Source organism: Dermacentor albipictus, chromosome 4 (assembly GCF_038994185.2).
Source record: "Dermacentor albipictus isolate Rhodes 1998 colony chromosome 4, USDA_Dalb.pri_finalv2, whole genome shotgun sequence".
NCBI classification, from domain to species: domain Eukaryota; kingdom Metazoa; phylum Arthropoda; class Arachnida; order Ixodida; family Ixodidae; genus Dermacentor; species Dermacentor albipictus.
In genome coordinates, this window is record NC_091824.1 from 82,377,544 (window position 1) to 82,391,471 (window position 13,928).

The 13,928-nt window shown below is 44.3% G+C and overlaps 1 protein-coding gene across 1 annotated transcript in view; it reads left to right on the forward strand.

The window, feature by feature from the left end:
• The first annotated feature begins 12,753 nt into the window (after positions 1–12,753).
• Positions 12,754–13,928, forward strand: part of LOC139059541 (sperm-specific sodium:proton exchanger-like) — a 42,972-nt gene continuing 41,797 nt past the window's right edge. The window contains exons 1-2 of the mRNA XM_070537963.1: positions 12,754–12,895; positions 12,996–13,125. Coding sequence (XP_070394064.1) covers positions 13,041–13,125 — 85 coding nt within the window. The 5' untranslated portion in view covers positions 12,754–12,895; positions 12,996–13,040. The remainder of the gene's footprint in view (positions 12,896–12,995; positions 13,126–13,928) is intronic.

Genomic DNA, 13,928 nt, shown 5'->3' on the forward strand with positions numbered 1-13,928 from the left:
CTTTGCCTCTTCGCATATTTATCGCGTTGATCGAGGTGAGGGCGTGCGCGAGGAGTAATATATGCGAAGATCGGGCGCTTTCGTGAGAAATTATTTTATGGGGCAAAATTGATATTTTCATGGGCTATAGCCTTATCGTTTTTTCGTCTTTCCGCGAAAATAATTCTTTGCCTCTTCGCATATTTATCGCGTTGATCGAGGTGAGGGCGTGCGCGAGGAGTAATATATGCGAAGATCGGGCGCTTTCGTGAGAAATTATTTTATGGGGCAAAATTTATATTTTCATAGCCTTAGCGTTTTTTCGATTTTCCGAGTAAATAATTCTTTGCCTCTTCGCATATTTATCGCGTTGATCGAGGTGAGGGCGTGCGCCAGGAGTAATATATGCGAAGATCGGGCGCTTTCGTGAGAAATTATTTTATGGGGCAAAATTGATATTTTCATGGGCTATAGCCTTACCATTTTTTTCGATTTTCCGAGAAAATATTTCTTTGCCTCTTCGCATATTTATCGCGTTGATCGAGGTGAGGGCGTGCGCGAGGAGTAATATATGCGAAGATCGGGCGCTTTCGTGAAAAATTATTTTATGGGGCAAAATCGATATTTTCATGGGCCTTACCATTTTTTCGATTTTCCGAGAAAATATTTTTTGCCTCTTCGCATATTTATCGCGTTGATCGAGGTGAGGGCGTGCGCGAGGAGTAATATATGCGAAGATCGGGCGCTTTCTTGAGAAATTATTTTATGGGGAAAATTGATATTTTCATGGGCTATAGCCTTACCGTTTTTTCGATTATCCGTGAAAATAATTCTTTGCCTCTTCGCATATTTATCGCGTTGATCGAGGTGAGGGCGTGCGTGAGGAGTAATATATGCGAAGATCGGGCGCTTTCGTGAGAAATTATTTTATGGGGCAAAATTGATATTTTCATGGGCTATAGCCTAACGGTTTTTTCGATTTTCCGAAAAAATAATTCTTTGCCTCTTCGCATATTTATCGCGTTGATCGAGGTGAGGGCGTGCGCGAGGAGTAATATATGCGAAGATCGGGCGCTTTCGTGAGAAATTATTTTATGGGGCAAAATCGATATTTTCATGGGCTATAGCCTTACCATTTTTTCGATTTTCCGAGAAAATATTTCTTTGCCTCTTCGCATATTTATCGCGTTGATCGAGGTGAGGGCGTGCGCGAGGAGTAATATATGCGAAGATCCGGCACTTTCGTGAGAAATTATTTTATGGGGCAAAATCGATATTTTCATGGGCTATAGCCTTACCATTTTTTCGATTTTCCGAGAAAATATTTCTTTGCCTCTTCGCATATTTATCGCGTTGATCGAGGTGAGGGCGTGCGCGAGGAGTAATATATGCGAAGATCGGGCGCTTTCGTGAGAAATTATTTTATGGGGCAAAATCGATATTTTCATGCCCTTACCGTTTTTTCGATTTTCCGTGAAAATAATTCTTTGCCTCTTCCCATATTTATCGCGTTGATCGAGGTGAGGGCGTGCGCGAGGAGTAATTTATGCGAAGATCGGGCGCTTTCGTGAGAAATTATTTTATGGGGCAAAATTGATATTTTCATGGGCTATAGCCTAACGGTTTTTTCGATTTTCCGAAAAAATAATTCTTTGCCTCTTCGCATATTTATCGCGTTGATCGAGGTGAGGGCGTGCGTGAGGAGTAATATATGCGAAGATCGGGCGCTTTCGTGAGAAATTATTTTATGGGGCAAAATTGATATTTTCATGGGTATAGCCTTACCGTTTTTTCGATTTTCCGAGAAAATAATTCTTTGCCTCTTCGCATATTTATCGCGTTGATCGAGGTGAGGGCGTGCGCGAGGAGTAATATATGCGAAGATCCGGCACTTTCGTGAGAAATTATTTTATGGGGCAAAATTGATATTTTCATGGGTATAGCCTTACCGTTTTTTCGATTTTCCGAGAAAATATTTCTTTGACTCTTCCCATATTTATCGCGTTGATCGAGGTGAGGGCGTGCGCGAGGAGTAATTTATGCGAAGATCGGGCGCTTTCGTGAGAAATTATTTTATGGGGCAAAATCGATATTTTCATGGGCTATAGCCTTACCGTTTTTTCGATTTTCCGCGAAAATAATTCTATGCCTCTTCGCATATTTATCGCGTTGATCGAGGTGAGGGCGTGCGCGAGGAGTAATATATGCGAAGTTCCGGTGCTTTCGTGAGAAATTATTTTATGGGGCAAAATTGATATTTTCATGGGCTATAGCCTTACCATTTTTTCGATTTTCCGAGAAAATATTTCTTTGCCTCTTCGCATATTTATCGCGTTGATCGAGGTGAGGGCGTGCGCGAGGAGTAATATATGCGAAGATCGGGCGCTTTCGTGAGAAATTATTTTATGGGGCAAAATCGATATTTTCATGGGCTATAGCCTTACCGTTTTTTCGATTTTCCGCGAAAATAATTCTATGCCTCTTCGCATATTTATCGCGTTGATCGAGGTGAGGGCGTGCGCGAGGCGTAATATATGCGAAGTTCCGGTGCTTTCGTGAGAAATTATTTTATGGGGCAAAATTGATATTTTCATGGGCTATAGCCTTACCATTTTTTCGATTTTCCGAGAAAATATTTCTTTGCCTCTTCGCATATTTATCGCGTTGATCGAGGTGAGGGCGTGCGCGAGGAGTAATATATGCGAAGATCGGGCGCTTTCTTGAGAAATTATGTTATGGGCCAAAATTGATATTTTCATGGGCTATAGCCTTACCGTTTTTTCGATTATCCGTGAAAATAATTCTTTGCCTCTTCGCATATTTATCGCGTTGATCGAGGTGAGGGCGTGCGTGAGGAGTAATATATGCGAAGATCGGGCGCTTTCGTGAGAAATTATTTTATGGGGCAAAATTGATATTTTCATGGGCTATAGCCTAACCGTTTTTTCGATTTTCCGAGAAAATAATTCTTTGCCTCTTCGCGTATTTATCGCGTTGATCGAGGTGAGGGCGTGCGCGAGGAGTAATATATGCGAAGATCGGGCGCTTTCGTGAGAAATTATTTTATGGGGCAAAATCGATATTTTCATGGGCTATAGCCTTACCATTTTTTCGATTTTCCGAGAAAATATTTCTTTGCCTCTTCGCATATTTATCGCGTTGATCGAGGTGAGGGCGTGCGCGAGGAGTAATATATGCGAAGATCGGGCGCTTTCGTAAGAAATTATTTTATGGGGCAAAATCGATATTTTCATGGGCTATAGCCTTACCATTTTTTCGATTTTCCGAGAAAATATTTCTTTGCCTCTTCGCATATTTATCGCGTTGATCGAGGTGAGGGCGTGCGCGAGGAGTAATATATGCGAAGATCGGGCGCTTTCGTGAGAAATTATTTTATGGGGCAAAATCGATATTTTCATGGGCTATAGCCTTACCATTTTTTCGATTTTCCGAGAAAATATTTCTTTGCCTCTTCGCATATTTATCGCGTTGATCGAGGTGAGGGCGTGCGCGAGGAGTAATATATGCGAAGATCGGGCGCTTTCGTAAGAAATTATTTTATGGGGCAAAATCGATATTTTCATGGGCTATAGCCTTACCGTTTTTTCGATTTTCCGAGAATATATTTCTTTCACTCTTCCCATATTTATCGCGTTGATCGAGGTGAGGGCGTGCGCGAGGAGTAATTTATGCGAAGATCGGGCGCTTTCGTGAGAAATTATTTTATGGGGCAACATCGATATTTTCATGGGCTATAGCCTTACCGTTTTTTCGATTTTGCGCGAAAATAAGTCTATGCCTCTTCGCATATTTATCGCGTTGATCGAGGTGAGGGCATGCGCGAGGAGTAATATATGCGAAGTTCCGGTGATTTCGTGAGAAATTATTTTATGGGGCAAAATTGATATTTTCATGGGCTATAGCCTTACCATTTTTTCGATTTTCCGAGAAAATATTTCTTTGCCTCTTCGCATATTTATCGCGTTGATCGAGGTGAGGGCGTGCGCGAGGAGTAATATATGCGAAGATCGGGCGCTTTCGTGAGAAATTATTTTATGGGCCAAAATTGATATTTTCATGGGCTATAGCCGTACCGTTTTTTCGATTTTCCGAGAAAATAATTCTTTGCCTCTTCCCATATTTATCGCGTTGATCGAGGTGAGGGCGTGCGCGAGGAGTAATTTATGCGAAGATCGGGCGCTTTCGTGAGAAATTATTTTATGGGGCAAAATCGATATTTTCATGCGCTATAGCCTTACCATTTTTTCGATTTTCCGAGAAAATATTTCTTTGCCTCTTCGCATATTTATCGCGTTGATCGAGGTGAGGGCGTGCGCGAGGAGTAATATATGCGAAGATCGGGCGCTTTCGTGAGAAATTATTTTATGGGCCAAAATTGATATTTTCATGGGCTATAGCCTTACCATTTTTTCGATTTTCCGAGAAAATATTTCTTTGCCTCTTCGCATATTTATCGCGTTGATCGATGTGAGGGCGTGCGCGAGGAGTAATATATGCGAAGATCGGGCGCTTTCGTGAGAAATTATTTTATGGGGCAAAATTGATATTTTCATGGGCTATAGCCTTACCATTTTTTCGATTTTCCGAGAAAATATTTCTTTGCCTCTTCGCATATTTATCGCGTTGATCGAGGTGAGGGCGTGCGCGAGGAGTAATATATGCGAAGATCGGGCGCTTTCGTGAGAAATTATTTTATGGGGCAAAATCGATATTTTCATGCCCTTACCGTTTTTTCGATTTTCCGAGAAAATAATTCTTTGCCTCTTCGCATATTTATCGCGTTGATCGAGGTGAGGGCGTGCGCGAGGAGTAATATATGCGAAGATCCGGCGCTTTCGTGAGAAATTATTTTATGGGGCAAAATTGATATTTTCATGGGCTATAGCCTTACCATTTTTTCGATTTTCCGAGAAAATATTTCTTTGCCTCTTCGCATATTTATCGCGTTGATCGATGTGAGGGCGTGCGCGAGGAGTAATATATGCGAAGATCGGGCGCTTTCGTGAGAAATTATTTTATGGGGCAAAATCGATATTTTCATGGGCTATAGCCTTACCGTTTTTTCGATTTTCCGCGAAAATAATTCTATGCCTCTTCGCATATTTATCGCGTTGATCGAGGTGAGGGCGTGCGCGAGGCGTAATATATGCGAAGTTCCGGTGCTTTCGTGAGAAATTATTTTATGGGGCAAAATTGATATTTTCATGGGCTATAGCCTTACCATTTTTTCGATTTTCCGAGAAAATATTTCTTTGCCTCTTCGCATATTTATCGCGTTGATCGAGGTGAGGGCGTGCGCGAGGAGTAATATATGCGAAGATCGGGCGCTTTCTTGAGAAATTATGTTATGGGCCAAAATTGATATTTTCATGGGCTATAGCCTTACCGTTTTTTCGATTATCCGTGAAAATAATTCTTTGCCTCTTCGCATATTTATCGCGTTGATCGAGGTGAGGGCGTGCGTGAGGAGTAATATATGCGAAGATCGGGCGCTTTCGTGAGAAATTATTTTATGGGGCAAAATTGATATTTTCATGGGCTATAGCCTAACCGTTTTTTCGATTTTCCGAGAAAATAATTCTTTGCCTCTTCGCATATTTATCGCGTTGATCGAGGTGAGGGCGTGCGCGAGGAGTAATATATGCGAAGATCGGGCGCTTTCGTGAGAAATTATTTTATGGGGCAAAATCGATATTTTCATGGGCTATAGCCTTACCATTTTTTCGATTTTCCGAGAAAATATTTCTTTGCCTCTTCGCATATTTATCGCGTTGATCGAGGTGAGGGCGTGCGCGAGGAGTAATATATGCGAAGATCGGGCGCTTTCGTAAGAAATTATTTTATGGGGCAAAATCGATATTTTCATGGGCTATAGCCTTACCGTTTTTTCGATTTTCCGAGAAAATATTTCTTTCACTCTTCCCATATTTATCGCGTTGATCGAGGTGAGGGCGTGCGCGAGGAGTAATTTATGCGAAGATCGGGCGCTTTCGTGAGAAATTATTTTATGGGGCAAAATCGATATTTTCATGGGCTATAGCCTTACCGTTTTTTCGATTTTGCGCGAAAATAATTCTATGCCTCTTCGCATATTTATCGCGTTGATCGAGGTGAGGGCGTGCGCGAGGAGTAATATATGCGAAGTTCCGGTGATTTCGTGAGAAATTATTTTATGGGGCAAAATTGATATTTTCATGGGCTATAGCCCTACCATTTTTTCGATTTTCCGAGAAAATATTTCTTTGCCTCTTCGCATATTTATCGCGTTGATCGAGGTGAGGGCGTGCGCGAGGAGTAATATATGCGAAGATCGGGCGCTTTCGTGAGAAATTATTTTATGGGCCAAAATTGATATTTTCATGGGCTATAGCCGTACCGTTTTTTCGATTTTCCGAGAAAATAATTCTTTGCCTCTTCGCATATTTATCGCGTTGATCGAGGTGAGGGCGTGCGCGAGGAGTAATATATGCGAAGATCGGGCGCTTTCGTGAGAAATTATTTTATGGGGCAAAATCGATATTTTCATGCCCTTACCGTTTTTTCGATTTTCCGAGAAAATAATTCTTTGCCTCTTCGCATATTTATCGCGTTGATCGAGGTGAGGGCGTGCGCGAGGAGTAATATATGCGAAGATCCGGCGCTTTCGTGAGAAATTATTTTATGGGGCAAAATTGATATTTTCATGGGCTATATATAGCCTTACCGTTTTTTTCGATTTTCCGAGAAAATATTTCTTTGCCTCTTCGCATATTTATCGCGTTGATCGAGGTGAGGGCGTGCGCGAGGAGTAATATATGCGAAGATCGGGCGCTTTCGTGAGAAATTATTTTATGGGGCAAAATTGATATTTTCATGGGCTATAGCCTTACCATTTTTTCGATTTTCCGAGAAAATATTTCTTTGCCTCTTCGCATATTTATCGCGTTGATCGAGGTGAGGGCGTGCGCGAGGAGTAATATATGAGAAGATCGGGCGCTTTCGTAAGAAATTATTTTATGGGGCAAAATCGATATTTTCATGGGCTATAGCCTTACCGTTTTTTCGATTTTCCGAGAAAATAATTCTTTGCCTCTTCGCATATTTCTCGCGTTGATCGAGGTGAGGGCGTGCGCGAGGAGTAATATATGCGAAGATCGGGCGCTTTCGTGAGAAATTATTTTATGGGGCAAAATCGATATTTTCATGCGCTATAGCCTTACCATTTTTTCGATTTTCCGAGAAAATATTTCTTTGCCTCTTCGCATATTTATCGCGTTGATCGAGGTGAGGGCGTGCGCGAGGAGTAATATATGCGAAGATCGGGCGCTTTCGTAAGAAATTATTTTGTGGGGCAAAATCGATATTTTCATGGGCTATAGCCTTACCGTTTTTTCGATTTTCCGAGAAAATATTTCTTTGACTCTTCCCATATTTATCGCGTTGATCGAGGTGAGGGCGTGCGCGAGGAGTAATTTATGCGAAGATCGGGCGCTTTCGTGAGAAATTATTTTATGGGGCAAAATCGATATTTTCATGGGCTATAGCCTTACCGTTTGTTCGATTTTCCGCGAAAATAATTCTATGCCTCTTCGCATATTTATCGCGTTGATCGAGGTGAGGGCGTGCTCGAGGAGTAATATATGCGAAGTTCCGGTGCTTTCGTGAGAAATTATTTTATGGGGCAAAATTGATATTTTCATGGGCTATAGCCTTACCATTTTTTCGATTTTCCGAGAAAATATTTCTTTGCCTCTTCGCATATTTATCGCGTTGATCGAGGTGAGGGCGTGCGCGAGGAGTAATATATGCGAAGATCGGGCGCTTTCGTGAGAAATTATTTTATGGGGCAAAATCGATATTTTCATGGGCTATAGCCTTACCGTGTTTTCGATTTTCCGCGAAAATAATTCTATGCCTCTTCGCATATTTATCGCGTTGATCGAGGTGAGGGCGTGCGCGAGGCGTAATATATGCGAAGTTCCGGTGCTTTCGTGAGAAATTATTTTATGGGGCAAAATTGATATTTTCATGGGCTATAGCCTTACCATTTTTTCGATTTTCCGAGGAAATATTTCTTTGCCTCTTCGCATATTTATCGCGTTGATCGAGGTGAGGGCGTGCGCGAGGAGTAATATATGCGAAGATCGGGCGCTTTCGTGAGAAATTCTTTTATGGGCCAAAATTGATATTTTCATGGGCTATAGCCGTACCGTTTTTTCGATTTTCCGAGAAAATAATTCTTTGCCTCTTCGCATATTTATCGCGTTGATCGAGGTGAGGGCGTGCGCGAGGAGTAATATATGCGAAGATCGGGCGCTTTCGTGAGAAATTATTTTATGGGGCAAAATCGATATTTTCATGCCCTTACCGTTTTTTCGATTTTCCGAGAAAATAATTCTTTGCCTCTTCGCATATTTATCGCGTTGATCGAGGTGAGGGCGTGCGCGAGGAGTAATATATGCGAAGATCCGGCGCTTTCGTGAGAAATTATTTTATGGGGCAAAATTGATATTTTCATGGGCTATATATAGCCTTACCGTTTTTTCCGATTTTCCGAGAAAATATTTCTTTGGCTCTTCGCATATTTATCGCGTTGATCGAGGTGAGGGCGTGCGCGAGGAGTAATATATGCGAAGATCGGGCGCTTTCGTGAGAAATTATTTTATGGGGCAAAATCGATATTTTCATGGCCTTACCGTTTTTTCGATTTTCCGAGAAAATAATTCTTTGCCTCTTCGCATATTTATCGCGTTGATCGAGGTGAGGGCGTGCGCGAGGATTAATATATGCGAAGATCGGGCGCTTTCGTGAGAAATTATTTTATGGGGCAAAATCGATATTTTCATGGGCTATAGCCTTACCGTTTTTTCGATTTTCCGAGAAAATATTTCTTTGCCTCTTCGCATATTTATCGCGTTGATCGAGGCGAGGGCGTGCGCGAGGAGTAATATATGCGAAGATCGGGCGCTTTCGTGAGAAATTATCTTATGGGGCAAAATCGATATTTTCATGGGCCTTACCGTTTTTTCGATTTTCCGAGAAAATATTTCTTTGCCTCTTCGCATATTTATCTCGTTGATCGAGGTGAGGGCGCGCGCGTGGAGTAATAATAGCGAAGATCGGGCGCTTTCGTGAGAAATTATCTTGTGGGGCAAAATTGATATTTTCATGGGCTATAGGCTTACCGTTTTTTCGATTTTCCGAGAAAATATTTCTTTGCCTCTTCGCATATTTATCGCGTTGATCGAGGCGAGGGCGTGCGCGAGCAGTAATACATGCGAAGATCGGGCGCTTTCGTGAGAAATTATCTTGTGGGGCAAAATCGATATTTTCATGGGCCTTACCATTTTTTCGATTTTCCGAGAAAATATTTCTTTGCCTCTTCGCATATTTATCGCGTTGATCGAGGCGAGGGCGTGCGCGAGGAGTAATATATGCGAAGATCGGGCGCTTTCGTGAGAAATTATCTTATGGGGCAAAATCGATATTTTCATGGGCCTTACCGTTTTTTCGATTTTCCGAGAAAATATTTCTTTGCCTCTTCGCATATTTATCGCGTTGATCGAGGCGAGGGCGCGCGCGAGGAGTAATATATGCGAAGATGGGGCGCTTTCGTGGGAACTCATTTTACGGGGCCAGTCAGTCAAGAACTTTGTTGAGGTCCTGAGGAGGTTTAAGCCCTTGGAGCTTGCTCGCGGGGAGCTCCTTGGGCCGAAACCGTAGGCGATGCCCATGTCGCGACGGGAACGTGGTGACGCTCCGCCAGCTCTTGGGCCCTCTGGACGGCCTTGAGTTGGAGTTTGAGGTCCGGGATTTTGAGGGCTTCTTCCCATTCACGCTCAGTGGAGAGAGGGCCCTCTGGTAACGCGGTACATTGCCAAAGCATGTGCGAGAGTGAGCAATAGAATTCTGGGCAGTCTGGGCAATTTGCCGGGATTTCTGTGTTGTGGTGGCTTAGTGGGCCTCGTGACGGATACGAGTCCGTTTGCAGCATTTGAAACGCGGCCGCCTGCGAGCGTTCGAGTTTGGCGTGCGGGAGCGGGTATATCATTCTGCCTTTTCGATTGTGTGAGGTGATTTCTTGGTAAGTGAGTAGCGGGTCATTAAACTGAATGTCCCGCCCTTTGGAGGCCGTGGGACCGTCGCGGCGGGCAAGTTCTCGCGCGCGGTCGTGCGCCGTTTCATTGAGGTTGGGTTTTTGCGGGTGAATGTCTTTCCCTATGTGAGTGGGGAACCAGGAGAGGCATCGTTTGCACTCTTTTGTGCTCGCTAGTAGTATATGCGCTACCTCTTTCGATACGTTGCCGCTTTCGTAAGCACGAATTACAGCACGCGAATCCGTGAGGACATGGGTAAATGTCGTGTCTGCCATGGCGATGGCTACGGCTATCTGTTCTGCTTTAGCGCTGGTGGTCGATTTAACCGATGCGGATGATCGTACCGTTCCGTTGCCGTTGTGTGGTTCTCCTCCTGTGCTCTTGGGACAAAGGAACGACAACACAACAGTGCAAGCAATCACAAAGGCATTTATTGCACCTTTCATAGACCAATGCCAGCTAGCCGAGTTGCTATCCACAAAACATGCCGATGGGCGCGCGACAACTATAGAAGTCCGACTCACCGCGACCAGATAGCGAGCGAATATGTTCGCCCCATGCTGGATCTCAACGCCTTGTCGTTCGCGTGTACGGTCACGCGAAGGTGATGCGTTCAAAGGCGGCCACGCGAGACGGCCTCGCAGAAGCATGGATTGGCGCACGCGCGGCACGGCACGTCCGCACTGCTTGCTGTCCCGAACCTAAAAGGGAGCGCCTTGTCTTCCCGCACCCAAGTAACCCCGCAGCAGCACGACACTTGCGCCTTCTTTCGCACTACGCTTGTACCACTCCGACCACCGCGGGCGTCAGGCCACGCGGCGAGGCCGCACTGCTGGAACTATGCGGGAAAACAAGATATCAGGGGACGCGCGAGAGTCGCGCATCCCGACACCGTCCACAACTGCTATAGCGAAAGTTGATGTATTGCCGTACTGAGCCGCGTCCAAAAATGCGGTGGCTTCACGATCCGCGTCGGTGCGGTCGAGAATCGCGCGGGCGCGGGCCCGGCGCCTACCGACGTTGTATAGTGGGTGGACGTTTCTGAGAAACGGTGAGACTCTGTAGTTGTCCCTAATTTTACGGGGCAAAATCGATATTTTCTTGGGCTTACCATTTTTTCGATTTTCCGAGAAAATTATTCTTTGCTCTTCGCGTATTTATCGCGTTGATCGACGTCAGGGCATGCTATGATAACTTTGATTACTTTGTACAGCTGTCTACTAATGTGCTGTCGCACTAGGTGCTTCGCCTTTCGGGAAGAACTGCAATTTTTTGTGTCTGCTCTGGCTTATAAAGACTTGTCTCGGTAACAGCTGCCGTTTTGCTATTGCAGAGGCATAACTCACAAGCACAGTTATACCTAACGTTGTTCTTTTTGTGCATAGTCAAACACAAGTTTTACGGACCACGGGGTCTCAAAAAACGTTCAATTTCCGAGCAGCCTGTAACAGTAGTCAGTAAAATCGAACTCCACAATGTTATTCAGATATAGTGGTAGAGGCTTTAAACGCGATAACTAGGCTGCGTTGTCGGGCTGCGTAGATATTCAGCTTTTTCTCAGATTCCGTAAAATTTTGTGGTCGAGTGTACCTTTGACATCACCTCCGAAAGATCGCGTTGCCCCAGCGGAGCACCTATTTTTTCTATTTTGCTTGTTTTTAGTTATCTTTGTGCCGGAGCCTGAATAGAGCTGCAGAAAACCACGAAACTAGAGCCGTCAAAAATCTAGCGTTTATTGTAAATGGATTGAAGATATGTGCGCCGTGATAAAATATAGGTAACGCTGGTAACCGCAAGAGAAAAGGTCACAATAAATACCTTCGAAAAAATAACGCAATACAAAGGTTCTGAAGTTATCCGAAGGTATAACTTATTCTGTTACGGTAACCTATAGGGCTGACTCACACGTCTCCTAACGTTATCCAATGTAGTACGCTACTGTGCTTCAATCCTCCAGTGTGCTTATCCCCATAAATACTTTCCAAGTCATCGTATATTCGTAATCGTTTTCACTTTTCTGGCCCTCAATTACTCATTTTAACAGATAAAGGGTGTAGTGCAATGACATTACAGTCTCCTCTTAGTGCCCAGCCGGCAAGATCAGGCATACATTGCTTATCTCACATGATGTTGCCCAGGAATTCGGGCAAATAGATTGCTCTGCAATATTCGTACACAGGCGCAAAGTCATAACATAGAGGCCCTATGGCATACGGGCGAGGGCAAATCTGTGCCCGCAATAGGTTTCGGCTTCACCCAGGCCGGGGGGCTTTGAAACGACCAGTTAATAATATGCTATTAGTTTCATGGTCGGCATGCACTATGGTTTCAGTGCCTAGTTTGACACCCTGTTGCGTGCGCCGAGATGATCGAATTGCGACAAAGAATCTGGGAAACAGAGAATATACGTAGCACTACACTACAATCAAACGCGTGCATAAAATCGAACCACTACTGCGCCTCGCCACTGAAGGGGCGAAGATTCCATTGTGACGCCGTGCTTTGTAACCAAAGGTAAGCTAACCTCTAGCGCTCGATACAATGGTCACGCGGTCATCACGCCAACGTCGCAAGAAGACTAGTGTGCGCGCGCCTATCCCCCATAGTGGGTGCGAGCCATGACAGAGGTTTATCATCATCATCACAACCATCGTCGTCGTCGTTACCATCACCAAGAGGCTCGCGCTGCGGTCTTTGCCGTCTCGTTCAGATTCGTATAGGTTACGTGTCAGCTCTCCTCCGTTTGGTCCTGCTCAACTGCACGTCTTAGGCTTGCCCCGTCGCTCTGGGTCGGCCCCATATCTCACTCATCGGTATAAGTGCGTATAAATTCTTGGCACATGTTGTTCTCGTACGTTTTCACCTGAATCGCTGCCTTAATCGCTTGTCTTTTTCTTTTTTTGCAATTTTGCTTTCCAGAACCAGCGACGCCACGCCACCCGTTTCCGACACCACTAAGCAGCGATGAACATGACAACAGAGGCCGATAACCGGACAGATGACAACCACAGAATCTACCTGGCCCTCTTCGCCTTCCTCACCATCTCGAGTAAGTCAGCGTACCGAAACCGTACCGGAATAGACAGCAGCTGAAAGAAACGCCTCAGTGAGCAATAAAAGAAAACTGACTCGATTCTGCTCTAAAGTTTTGCAAAAAGCACATCTTAGCTGGTATCCCTTCACACATTACCAGTGTGCCTTGACTCGTTGCCTTTGCCTCTATTCGTAAGTGACACCAATAAAACCGCGATGACGACGGTTGGCTTGAGCGTAATTTCTGTAGCGCCTCTTTATGAGGTAATGCGATTTTATCTACCGAGTGTTGTGCCGCTCGTAAGCTGGGGTAGCGGCTTCCGAGATATAAGGGGGCCACGCTAGGCTAATGGGCATCTCGAAAACTTTGACGTGAAGCCGACATGAAGCCAACGTGACAGGTCTTAAAATTTTTTTCAGAAGATTGGTGAATTGATGTGACATTGTTGTATTGTGCTCGTATCATTACAATAGCCCTACAAATCATATCCTAAAAAGGTACGATTCGATTGACTGTTTTAATTACATCGTAAGTGTTAGAAGTTCTGTGGGCGTCAACTGACATGATTACGGTCATCCTCGAAATTCAAGCGCACGCCAGGACCATCGGTTGTCTGTCGGGCCTTAATTCGGACTTCTGTTCAGACGAACCACTGTTTTCTTTCTTCAATTGTAGGCCACTGACCAAGAGTTTCTTACCAGGAGTTCAGTCGTCCTTCTCATATACTTCCCTGCAGACAACGGAAGAAAATTTTGGCCTTTCTTTTAAGATACGTGCTCCCTTTTCTCAAGTTTTTTGTGCAAGCCGTTATTCGCCTT